Raw genomic sequence first — 13,789 nt, 5'->3', positions numbered from 1 at the left:
TGATGAGAGTGTTGGCCCTTATAAGGAAGGCTGTGCATGCGTAGGGACAAGGGGCATATGGAAATCTCTGTACCTCTCTCTCAATTTTGTCATAAATGTAAAACTGGTCTAAAAGAAGTCTTTAAAATTTTTAAAAAGGGTAAATGGCCCCCACAAAATTACCATTCTGTTTTAAACATGTGTTGGTGATATTTGTTAGAAATTCTCTTAAATGGTAATGACTAATTCATTTCAGCAAGTGGAAAATACAGAATCTAGTAATATTACCAGGGCATAGTTGTTAATGAATCACCTGCTTTTTAAATGGAGACAACAGGACCAAGGAAGTGACTCCAGGAACACAAAAATAAACCTTCTGCCTATGGTGTTGCTAGCTTCAAAGAGGAATTTCTGTTAGCCATCCAACCATTGTGACCTAAAAACATTAATCACTGCATGATTCAGACCACTACCTACTTTCCTGAAGACATTCAAAGTCAATGGCTTTGGAATCATCAGTGGATAGAGGCAAAGAAAAGGGAGATATTGCAGGGAATGCAGTTCATGAAATGCATGTTAGTGAAAGCATGAAATCTGACCAGCTGTAATATGAATCTGTTTAAAGAAGACTTAATATCACTCATCACTAGAGAGAGGAGGTCAAAATAGTCTAGAAAAGGAACAAGGCAGGCTCTGTGCACTGATATGTATGGTAATGGGCCTCTAAGTCATCAATGCCGCAGGGAATACCCACATTCCCTCAAAAGCAGGATAATAAAAGCTGAAGGTCCAAACCATTATACCTGCTCCTAAAATTTGAACTTACCCTAAAATTTAGAGACACATGAACCAGAATCTAACAAGCACAAGAACTCTTCATTCTGGTGGCTGTTCTGAAATACATAGAAGAACCTTATCAACAAGAGAACAACATGCCTTTGTCAATGGCCCAGGAAACTCTGGCCTTGGGCCCTTTGAATGGTGGGTAAGGCTTTTGTGTGCTGGGAAAATTGTTGGCATCCACTGAAGATCAATCACACTCATAAAATAAATAACCAGCAGTTCTGGCTATGCACTGTGGGTGCTTTACCAATCAGTAGGGACAACTTTTGTAAGCAAATGATGATACCTTTATGGTCTCGCTTTAGGGGAAAAAGATCAGAGAAGAGGTATAAGAAGCTGCAATGATGAAATACCAACTGGCTATTTGCCACAATCTCCTTGCTATGATCTCCTTGTAGCCTTGAACTGAAGAGTGCCAGGCCAAAACAAAGAATACTATACAAAGAGACTTTGGGAGGTGTGGAAGTGGCTTTATTGCTTAGAAAAGCTCGATGCCACATATTTATGGCACTTCAGAAGGAGAAGGTGGAGGGCAACATCTCAGTATTATCCTCATTAGGATTACTGAGGCACAGATGGCATGAACATCATAGGGGTTGTTTTTAATGTTGTGCTTTTAGAGGACACAGCTATTGAGCTATCCTCACAGTCATTGCCTAGTAGCCTGGACATGAGAAGTAAGGCTGTGTGTTTTGTGGAGCTTGCTCAAGTCTACCAATACTTCTCACATCTCCACAACGTACTGTCCTCAGTTCACTGAGAGTTTCTCCATAGCCAGAGTCAAAAGGGCTAATGTCCAGCTTCGGATCTAAAGAACTAAGTGCCACTGTGCAAACCTGCCAGAAGCTGTGGGAACCACTCTTATTTTTATCCACCTTGACAACACTCTCTGACTAGGTATTTTTGTATTCTTGATATAACTATTACACATAGATAATTGCTATGAAATTCAATGATATAACCAAAGATACTCTTCTCTGCCAGTAAAGAACAAGGCAAAGACCAAACTCATTAACTCCTCAACATAAAGGGCAATTCTTTTTCACTGCAGCAGCTGATGAAAACATCATTCATTGGTCTGTGTGGAATGTTTCCAAAGGGTAAGAAAATAAAACTCAGAGCAGAGAGTCATAAAGAATATGAAATAATGGGTAATCCCCAAATCATTTATCTCAGGCAGGTCAATCTCAGGCAGGGTTACAGACTTGGACAGACACATACTCTTCTAAGCTCATTCTCTTTTTAGGGTCTGACCCTTGATCCAGACGACCCCTGTACCCTATGTCCCTTCAGATCAGTCTCACTTGCAGCTATGGTAAAACAGTGACCAGCAGGAAAATAATGAAGGTCTTAGGTTTATGACGCTTAGGTCCTTACACATCAGAATGTAGTCTCTTAAAGTTAGCCCATGATAAATTAGCCCATCATTTCTATTTCCTAAGTCTGACAATTTTCCATACCTCATTCCTAAGACATTTTTCTACTCACAATGAAGGAAGTCCTTTTAGAGACGAAATTTCACCAGTTACACATTCAACCACTATATAGTTTGTGTGCACCATCACTTGTAGTACCCAAATACACTTTGACTTCAAATGATTAATTGCAGAACAAAGGCCGCTTCCGTTTGCAGAGCTTCTCCCCCAGGCCACAGTGGAGTGGAAGTGGGGGGTGGGTCCCTGGACTTGCCCTGGAATGCATGATCAGTTAAAGCCAATCACTCTGCACTTGGTAGACGAAACACCCTGAGTTGGCCAGCGATTAAGGTGCAGAGTGAAAGGTAACAGCATTGCATTTCCTTGTTCAGTGAGAGGCATCTGGGAGATAGCTCAGAAACCAAAGCCGGCCCTGTATCATAAATCTGTAAGTTTAATTGCCATTCATGGCTAGTCTTTGGAAGACCTTTCCAATTCTGATAATGAAGACATGCATATGCTTGTAGATGCCAATTCCCCCCTTCTGGTTTTGAAACCTATGTACCACCTACCAAGTCTCACCAAACTCTAGACCTACTCAGAGCCTGTTTGCACACATGACTAAAATAAAAAGAGGAAACAGGAGGATTGTGTAGAGCAGGCAGCCTTTCTGGCGCCCCTCAAATCATCCTACCCAGGCAGTCCCCTATTCCATTTATTCTACGCCCAGGGCAAGAGCTGTCAGGAGTTCCACAGATAAGCAATTTAGAAATATTCTAGCTGAATGAAGGAGCCTTACTTTGGGTTTTCCATTGCTGTCTGCCAACCTAGGGAAATGGAGTGTGGACAGATGCTCTCTAAGGTTCTTGTTTGAGATCCAAAGAGGTTTGAGGCTTGGCACAGCCTTAAATCCCAAGGATCTTCACTTCCTTTTTTTTTAAAGATAAATTGAAAGTAATAGTCAAGAACAGAGAAGGTGATTGTTTTACTGTATTAACTAATCATTCTTGTTTTGAATATGTCTGTCTTCTTCCACAAAGCTATTAAGATTTTAGATGCTTGTGCAAAGTGATCCATATGAGATATATTATACTTGGGGGCACTCTACCACCAGATTTCAAATAAATACAATGTCTCATCTATCAGCAGCAGACAGCAAATTCTGTAATCAATTTCAATGTGGCCAAAGAAAACAGAATGTTCATTTATTTAACAAATATTAATTGAGCATCTACTATATATAAGGGATTACAAGGAACTAGAGAGAAAAAAAGGTACAGGACATTGCCCTTGTCCCTCAGGGCTTATGATTTATTTAAGGGAGAAAATGTCTTTAAATAAATGCATGAAAAAGAGATTACTAATGCCAAAATTGAAGAGACAGTAACCCCCAGAATTTTGGAGGAAAGACAGATACAGAGATTGAAGAAAACTTCATGAAGGAGACAGTATGTGATCACTAGATTAAATTCTTCCAGAAAAGAGTCTTACAGCTTATACAGCACTTATGCCATAATAGATATTTTAAAAGCACGTATTTGAATCAAGGTGATTAAATGCTATAAATTTACACTAGGGGAAAGCAAAGTGCAAACATGACAGACTGGTGTGGACCAAGCACTCAGAGAAGGACACACAGAAATGATGGCAGTTAGGCTAGCTGCAGAAATCAGACTCTGATCCCTCCACAATGTGCACTGATTCTCCCAAGTCCAGGCTTTTGCCATGTGATCTCCAAGAATGTCCTTACCCCTTTCTTCTCCAAGTAGCTGAATTCATCTTGCTCTGTCAATGCCCAGCTCATTTTCTACCGAAAGTCATAGGAAATCAGGATTGGAAGAGACCTTCAAGATCAGCCAGGTCTAGCATTCCTAAACTTGGCTGAGCATAGTAAGAATCACCAGGGAGGAGCCCTTTTCCCTCCCACCTCCAAAGGTTACCTGATATATTTAAGAAAAGGATGCGTGAAGCCAAGGCAGCTGTTGAAGCAACCAAACACAAAATGCGTTCTTGTTCTGCTCTCTCTGTGGGGAGCTAAAACTGCAGGGACCTATGCTCCACTCCCAAGGAACTGTGATTCAGGAGATCTGTTTACTTTTTAAAAACTCTCCAGGTGATTTGGAAGACCTGCCAGATTTGGGGGCAGCTGATCTCCAACATTCCTCCCTGGCTTCTGAATCCCCTCTATGACTTTCTGCTGAGACTAGTCTTGCTTATGGCTAAACATACTCCCAAAGCCCTCCTTGGCCTGCACATTTCTTTGTGATTATTTCCTCCTTCAAACTCTGACACTACCCAGGATCTTTAATGCTCACTTAATATCAAGTTGTACTATGCTGTTGTTATGTCCTTTCTATGTCAATAAACAATTATTAGGCTCTGTGTTGGAGAATGCACCATAGAAGATGTAACAAGGAATGAGTTTCTGTCCTAGAGGTGGGAAAAGATACATAAACTGCTAAAGTAACAATCTGGAATGAATTTGGTGCTAACGGATGTTAAGTAAAGTATGCTGTCTGAGACCAGAAGAAGAGCTGGTTCTTCTACTTAAGGGCACTTCAGAAAATTTCTAGAGGAGTTGGTTTTGGGGATGGGCCTTAGAGGATGACTACATTTTGACCAGCAGGAAATAACTGGGGACTATTATAGCTGGGTATAAGGAAATAATCCAATGAGAACACAAGGTAAGAATGTGCAGTTGTGAGAAGGGGGGAGTTGTTATGGTGGGTATATATGGGAGGAGGCTTCAGGAAATGAGGTTCACAAGTGACTTAAGGGCAAATTTTTGGACACTCATGCTCTGGTCTGGGAGAGAATATGGAATAATTGAAGGAGCTCAAGCTTCAGTGTAACACCTATATCCTTATCCCCATCCTGTTGCTTGCTAGTGGAAATACGATGTTGATGATTCATTTATTCTCTCCTGTGCTTGTCTACGAAAAAGTAATCCACCCTCTTTTCAGAGTTATTGTAAAGATTCAGTAAGTTAATGAATATAAATACCAACCATGACCAATTCACCTCCTTTTATGTCCTCAGTAGAAGAAATAGATGTGATCTAACTTCTGTTTTAGAAAGATAGCTGTATATAATGTTAAGGGGCATTAAAGAGGAATTAGAAAAAATATAGGCAAACAGTTAAAAGCGTGTTTCAACAATCCAGGTGAGAGATGAGGTCTTAAACTCGGGCAGAGCCACTGCAAAAAAACAGGGTGAAGAAGAATACCCACTGAGGAGGGGAAACAGAAAGTAGCAACAGACAGAAAATGAATATTGTAGCATTAAAGATGATTCAAGTTCCAGCTTGCCTTTTCCTACTAGGGGGAGGGTAGTGGTACAGCTGGAAGTTAGGGAACCTAGGAGGAGCAGGCCTCCATTGAGACAGTACATTCTAGCTGGGACCCACTGAATTGCAGATGAAGCACGGGCATCTGTGGGAATACTGAGTGTGTGTAGGAGATCTGAGTTTAAGACTCAGAACTAAGAGGTTGGCTCTGGGCAGGGGGATTTGGAAGGCCTTTGCAAAGAGATGATGGGGAAGCTCTGGAAATAGTTGGGACTAACTAGGGAGAGAGTTATAGAGCAGAAAAGACAAACACTTGAGATCTGAATCTTGAGAAAGGTTCACACTTTGGAAAAGAAGAAAAAGAGGAGCTAATGAAGGAGATGGAAGAGTGGTCGCCTTGTCAGGAAGAAACCCAGAACACTGTCAGCGCAATGAGGCATTTGAACATGGAGAAAAACATGTAAGAATATCATCAGTGTCAAAAGCTAGTAGTGGGGAGAGGAATTAGAACCACTTGATTTCATAATTAGGAAAGGTGGCCATGTGTGGTAATTGGCTCAACATCCATTTCTCCTGTTCCCTTTAGCAAGGAAACCCGTGCGCCTTTGTAGTTGGAAATTTGGCTCCCAGAGAAGCCTGTATTTTCTGGTCACCCCGTGTGTAGCCAAGAGACTAATTCTGCCAAAAAAAAAAAAAATATGTGTACCTTCCAGGCCACGTCCTTCCTACTGACAGGAACTTACCCATGTGGTGTTGGTGGACACGATGTGAGGCACCTTCAACCTTATGAGTAAGGACCACCCACTCCTTAACAACGGCTGCCACAAAAGAGAAGGAACCTGGATCCCTGACAGCTTAACAACTGGCACTCTAATTGTTATACAAAAGGAAAATAAACTTTTCTTGCTTAAGCAAGTTACTTTGGTCTTTGTTCTGGCAGCCGAGGCTTTATCCATTCTGATCCTGGAAAGAGCAAGTGTGCACTAAGGAAAAAGAAGGGAGGAAATCAATATACACTCTATTTTTGAGAAGCTAGAAGGGAAAGGAAAGAGACGGAATGATAGTTTCTAGAGGAAAGAGGGTCAAAAGAGATGTTTCAGTTTTTAAAAATCAACGGTGCTATAATTCTCACCATTTTAAAGTCTACTATTACCTGTCCTTATTTATGGCACATTTTTAATTTTGTGGAAGTAGTTTTAAATTTATTGTCTGGGAAATAAGCAGGTTTTATTCTTCATGATTACGATAACAGTTTATAAGTTAGCTCTTTGGGACATTAGCTATTTGTGTATTTGTACAGAGCTGCCCTCATATGTGAGGGTGATTGTATTATTAAAGGGATCCTTTAAAAGGTGAGGCTTCTTAGCAGTCAAGTGTACACAAACCATTTACCCACATAACAGGGGGCTAGGGAAAAGAAAGTTACCTTGTTAGAAGTTACTGTAATGATCATGCGTGTATGTCAGTAGGGAAGCAAAATTCAATAAATAAGAAATTTTAGTTTATGGAACTTTGTCCAGGAATAACTTTATCATATAAAGAAAAGAATTCCTGCCATGCCTACACTGCAATCAATGGTCCCTTTATGAGTTGAGTGATAGCCTCTCTAAATTCCCAACTCCTGGTCCTAAAGTGACCTGAGCAGTAGGGAGCTCTGAGAACAGCTTTTGGGACAGCCTCACAACAGCTCTGAACTCTCTGCTGTCAAGACTATGAAATATTATCTTTGCATTTTGCATATAATTCACCAGACTAATTACTTACCCATTGTGGGTGTTTTAAATGGCATTTTTAAAGTTTGCTTGGGCTCAGGGAGAGTTATTTGCCAAGACTTTATTCCTGGAGTCATTATTCCTCTGGGATTTCTTAACCTTTGCAAATTCATAGCCAGTTTTGTGCAAGGTAGTGGCTTGTAGCCTCTATGTGGGGGAGCAGTCCTAAGATATGCTAAATGGTGACAAGGAAGGGTCCTATATCCCAGAATAATTACACAGGAAAAATAAAAAGCAGAAACTCTGAATAAATAGTAGTCAATAAAGAATAGCAGCAAAAATAAGGTTACCTCCTTGGAATTAAGTATATGCTTGGATAGTCTGTTGATTTAACAAGCAGAAGAATTATGGGTTATAAAAAGTCACTGAATGTATGGATATCAAGAAGCACAAATAAAAAAGTGTGTGAAGAAGTCAAATGAGGGAAAGCTGCCTCTGAGAATACAAATCTTGATAAAATTTAATAAACTACTAAATGTAATATTAGATACAGATGAGCAGAGGAAAATATTTTTTGTGTGTACACTTTCAATTAAAAAAATGTGGTTTTTAAGACCAACATTAGCATTTTAGGAGAAGAACTGGGGGTGTGAGGCAAAGTAGCTGTGATATTTACCAATTCCAAGAGGGCAATGAAAATTCTCCCCACTCCAAATCTCTCTCCCTCTCACCACCAGACCTTGGCTGGGAAGCCCTTCCATCATAGTCCCTAATGAGCTCCAGAGAAAAGGTGAGCGGCACTGTCTCAGTAATGGAACACACAGTTTCTTATAATATTAGAAAAGTTGTTTCTAGATTCATAGAGATTTTGAGCTAGAAAAGATCATAGTGAACACTTAGTTCCTGCTCCATTCCAATACAGACATCTTACAGATGTGACAATTGGGTGCCCCACTCAATAAGTGACTTGCCCTAGATCACACAGCAAATTAATGGCATAAAAATGCTGCTTTTCAACTCTCTATCCAGATGTCTTTTTTTACATGACTGAGCACAGCCTGTATTCAGAAGGGGTAAGAAAAGAGCCTGGTACATTTCCCTGGGGGTAAGTTCCAATATTAGGGAAGCAGGGGAATCAGGGAGGGCACGGACTCAAGGTCTCAGAAGCATTCTGGATTTGTGCCTAGCCACAGAAATTTGCTATTTTGCCTACTATTGACTTAAATGCCAAGGAAAATTTAGTGTCATTAATATACCATCATGTGGTAGCTGGCTCTGCTGCTGATACAGTTAATCTGCAGGTAAACCATATCCCCACTGAAATACTGTGTCTCTACTACTCAAACACAGAATCCTGCCCTGACACCAGCTTAATGCTAAGGTTTATTATTCACTCACAAGGCACAAGAACATTGGTTGTTTTTATATAGGCATTAGTGCATTTAGAGATTATTCTGGATTTCATGAGGGGCAGTTGCTAACGGCATCCATCTCAATTTTGCATCAAGATAACATGTACTCATGGAAACCATGCCAAGCAGAACAAAAGTAAACATTCTCTACCACCTAAAATTGACTGCAACTGGTCTAGTTTTTAAAACTTCCATGTCATTTGAAAGTAAGTCTGTTCTCTTGAAAGTACTATTACTGGTCCTTAATTTTTCCCAATAATTTTTGAACTAGCTGGCCTTCTAACATTAAATATTTTTAAATAAAATTAAGTGGGTGAAATTTCTTTTGATGGGATTCCAAACTATAGTTTTTCCCCCCAAATAATTATAGGCTATCAGGTTTTCATTTGGCTATAAATTTTGTTTTTGAGGATGTCTTTTCACTCTGTTATATTACCTCCTGACATTTAGGATTGTTGGCACTTATTGGATTTGGGGGTTAAAGTATAATAAAAAATGACAACAATGAACATCATTAAGTAGGTATCAAAACAAAGCAATCATATTATTTCTCATTTAACTACAATAGAAAAATTCAAGTAAATTTGCTCATTTTTACCACATTGAATGCAGTTCCAACAGTTTAAAATCTAAAATCCTTAGCAGATAGAGAGGACAACTTAAAAATCCTCACCTCTGATGAAAACCCTGAATGTTAATCAGCTTGGATGAACAGTAACATACACAGTGTGCTAACATTTCTTAACAAACGGATTTTTTGTAAACAAGCTGCTTCCAACAATATTTTATGAGCTGTCATTAACTTTCAAAGATGTTGTTTTAGGTAGGAAACCTTGGTGATCCATCTCGCAATGTGTGGCGGGAATGAAGAGACCCCTGAGATTGCTAAAGGAGGAGAACTGAAAGGGAGCCTGTGAAGTCATGACCCTTTAAAGGTGTGGGTTTACAGAGTGTGAAGTAGGCAATTGACCAGCTGCACCCCGGAAGTGGCATTGCAAATGCCTATGTCTAAAAATCAGAGAACATGTCACTCTGGATGGCTGGCTGCACCACGGCCACCACAGGCCCACAGGTAGTTTGCTCTCAACTATGATAGGCAAAATCTCCCTAATTTGGAATAGAGTTTAGTATTATTCAAGAAGATTGTTACAATGAAAAACAATTAATTACCCTCTTTGTTGGGCTTTTTGAGGATGTTTTCTTAGTGCTCCTATCACCAGGACAAATTCACTAAGGACTATATTCAAATCTGAGGCTCAAACTCTTTTAAGCAAAGGCTGTGCATCCAGGGCCCACTGCTGGATTTCCAGGCCTGCAGGCGTTGAGTGTGAATGGACTGGGCAGCTGCTATCCTGTTAGAGGGTGAGAATATAGTTCCATCACTTTCCTAGGAGGCTCACAAAACAGAATTTATTAAACAGAAGCTTATTTCAGCTTAAAGAGCTAAATTAGCAATTGCAGGGCAAGAATCATGAGTTGGGTATCAATATATTTATGGGGTTTTTTCATATTATTATCAATAATCCATTTCTTAACAAAGTCACTGAACTACTTCTCTGTTTCGGTTTATCTATGTAGTGGATACACTCACTTTAATTTCCATGTTCTCAAAGGGGTGATGGTGGAAAGATATGTTGATCAACATTTTTAAAGCTCTTTGAGTTCCTTAAAAAGAAAGCGGTCTTTTAAAAAAATATAACACAATATTTAGAGACTTGGTAATACTGGGTCAAAAATCTCTAAATTTTGATTCCTTAAAGAGTAGCTTTTTAAAGTGAAACATATTAGTGTATTGTAATGTGGGTAGATATGATGTATATACCTTTTCTCTGATTACTAAGTAAAGAGTAAAAATACTAAATTATGGAATTTCAGGTCTCAAAGTTTATTGTTATGTAGAAGCTATAATTAAGTAAATAATTTCCCTTAATTTGGAGATTGTTGTCTCCCATCCCACTTTGAATGACACTCTCCTAAGTCTGTTCTGCAGGAGTGACAGCGCAACCTGTTTGAAGTCTAAATCCATGACACCCTTTGCAGAACAGTGGCAACCTGATCAAAACAGTGATCAGGCAGAAACATTTTGTGATAAAGAGGGCCAAATTCAGTGTTTCTAAGGAGAATGAACACACACACACACACAATTCCCGCCCCCAACGCCCCCCCACGCCCCCCCGCATTCAGAGCTGAGATTTTTCTTTTACCCCAGCTAATAAAATCAGGAGGCTGCAATGAGGCTGAGCGGCACACAGTTTGATGTCCTCAGCAGGATACAGGGAGTCAGAAGTGGCGCTGTAAATCCAGATCGGGCCTTCAACACTGTGTTAAGTGTGGCCCGAGTCTCAGAGATTTCCTTTTGATGCAAGTTCAGTATATTAATGGGAAAAGCATTCACTTTTATTTGTCTGTACTGTCTGCAACAGCAAGGCTGCCTCATTTAGCCTGAGCCAACATGAAAATACACAGAGAAGCAATCTGTTGCAAATTAACACAGCTCTCCTTTCATTTACTAGCTAGTAATTGGAAGGAGTTAAGAAAGTGTAACTTATCAGACCAGTGAATGTATCTGTTTGGGAGGACAATAAGCCTCCCCTGAATTTCCCTGTGAACCCTGAGTTAATAATCCTTCCTTAGTGTCTACTTGCCCTGGAAGAAAATAATGATATGTGTTGACTGTGCACACTCTGGTTTGGGAAGGTGGTTTCCTGGACTCTGGAAGGGAGTATTAATGACTTTGTTAGAAATTTACCTTTCTTTAGATATGTTTTTACTCTCCTGCTTCCAAATGGTCTTGAAGTCACTGCAGAACTCGTACCACACCATAAACACGTGGTTGGGTGTGATCTCCTTCTCACCAGACTTTGGCTTCATCCCAAAATATCCTACTGTTGTTTCAAAACTGCAACAGGTCAGAGAAAAGGTAGAGAGAGTGAGGTGGAGGGTGAGAAACTGTCCATGCCAGAATCCATCAGGGTGAGGAAGGGGACCCTGGGGGTCTATTCCCTGACACGGGAGCCTGGCTCACGGTGGCTGGGGCTTATCCTGAGCCTCAGAAAGCCTATGTGCTCAAACTGATTTTCCAAGAAACTCAGCTTGATTGGGGATACTCTTGGGTGCATCCTATCTGTAATAAAAACCAGTATATATAACTCTAGGGGCTGTATATGGCAAAACCTTTTCGAATCTGTTCTTCATCTCAAATCCATGTCATTTACCAGCTCTTCATTTTATGTTCAATGATCCCATGGAACTAATGACATTTTGATTCTGTAGCATGAGAAGTTATTCCCACTGGGAATAATCGATCTGTTGAATGTTTCATGGAAAATCAAGGGACTATTCTATCCCTTTTCTGGCATCTACTGGCTTTGTAATTCCAGGTCAATCACTCAGCATCAGGCTTTCAATTTTTCTAAAAGGTAAAATGAGACTTAGGAGACTTAGATTATATGATCTTTAAGAAGGCTGAATTTAAAAGACTGATATGATACAAGAATATGAACCACCAATGTATAAAAATAGATATAGTTGAGGGCATAGCAAGGTTTGGATGAAAGACCATCTTCAATTAAAAAAAAAAAAAGATCTCTGATATGGTCAGAAAAAAACCCAGGTTTTCCACAGTAGATTCCCATATATCACTAAGAACCTCCTGACCTACCCCATGGAGGCTCACTGCATGCCAGACTACCCGGGCCTCCCAGGCAGCCCTTCTTGGAGGCACTAGCTTTGCAGCAATTTATAGCTCTGCACTCAATCTTTCTCCCCAGCTACCCTCACCCACCCCAAACCTCACAAGCTCATTTGCCATGAGCAAGAACACTTAAATAAATGGCCCCCTTTTCTAGGGTGTTGGAAACTAATCAAAGCAGGAATGGCTGGCCAGGTTTATTACTCAATGCTGTATCATCTGTTCAGACACAGTGTTTTTTTGTGGCCATCCTGAATACTGAGTTTCTAATGGAACTCTATTCAATGGCGATTGTAAAACCCTGAAGCCCCATTACTATTATGGAGCATACTTTCATCTCGTTCTCAGTTATTGGGCAATATGTATCTCATAAGATTTTATCACATTTCACAGATGAACTGTTAATTGATTCCATGGCTATGATTAGGTGAGATCCAAGCTGGAGCTGCAGCTCTGAGTCCCATAAATTCTTTGTGCTTCTGTAAATAATAAATCTGTTTTTAATGCAAATTAAAACTACTGGCCAGGGAATTTCGGCTCCCAGTTATTAAAAGACTGGTAGTGTGTAAGTGGAGAAAGGCAATAACTGCAGTAACTTCTTAAGGGATTCTCCTATAATTCCAAACATACATATTTTGGAGCGAGACCAATAATGGAAGAAAGTAGCAATGTCCACTTTCACCCCAGACATGACTCCTAATTCTGTGGCAGTCAAAATACTGATAAAACCAAATGCACATTCTACAGCATATACTTCTGTTTCTTTCAAATTGAAAATTATATTGATTGTACCATGGAAAGAAGTACGTAGAGACTTTTATAACCTGTAGGAGTTGGAAGGACTTACAGGTTAACTTGTCCAATGTTCTTATTTGAAAGATGAGAAAACAGAGACCTGCAAAGACTGAATGACCTTATTCATTGGCAGAGCTGGGCCTACATCTTGAGTCCCCTGATTCTCTGTGAAATGCTTTTTCTGTTCTACCCTTCTGTTGCTCATGCTTACTGATAAAGGCCTGTAAGAAATAGTCTTTTGTTTGTTTGTTTTGTTTCCACGTTAGACACAGCTGCCCCCTGTATCCTACACAATGTGCATTACTGCCAGAAGAGCACGTTGGTTTTCTCTTCCTTATGCTCAACTTCTTTAAAGAAGCATATTTTTTTGTGCATTAACAGAGAAGAGAATAAGTCTTTCACTTTTGCTATTCAGAGGGACAAATTATTTTCCTAGTTTCCAGCAGGATATAGTGAAAAGCACAGACACTCCAGTCTTTGTGCTTCAAGGATCCCCCAACCCCCACCCCCCTGTCCAGGCACCTCCTGTTATTTGGAGTCTAGATTGTGAGTCCAAGATATATAAATACTGGTGCAGCTCCAGGGAAAGACAGCATCATTTGGTGGGTTATCACAGAGCTTGAGAAGAGCATTTCATTGTCCTGGGGGCCTCATTG

General features: G+C 40.1%; 1 protein-coding gene across 4 annotated transcripts in view; it reads right to left on the bottom strand.

Moving 5' to 3' along the window:
• The window catches only part of FMN1 (formin 1), a 410,926-nt gene that overhangs the window by 24,793 nt on the left and 372,344 nt on the right, over positions 1–13,789 (bottom strand). For all 4 annotated transcript variants that reach the window (XM_073211578.1, XM_017655899.3, XM_073211580.1 and 1 more), the window contains one exon: positions 11,397–11,546. In XM_073211578.1, coding sequence (XP_073067679.1) covers positions 11,397–11,546 — 150 coding nt within the window. The remainder of the gene's footprint in view (positions 1–11,396; positions 11,547–13,789) is intronic.

The sequence above is a fragment of the Manis javanica genome, chromosome 8 (assembly GCF_040802235.1).
Source record: "Manis javanica isolate MJ-LG chromosome 8, MJ_LKY, whole genome shotgun sequence".
NCBI lineage: Eukaryota > Metazoa > Chordata > Mammalia > Pholidota > Manidae > Manis > Manis javanica.
Note: the sequence above shows the minus strand (reverse complement) of the source record. Positions and strands in the feature narration are given on the sequence as shown.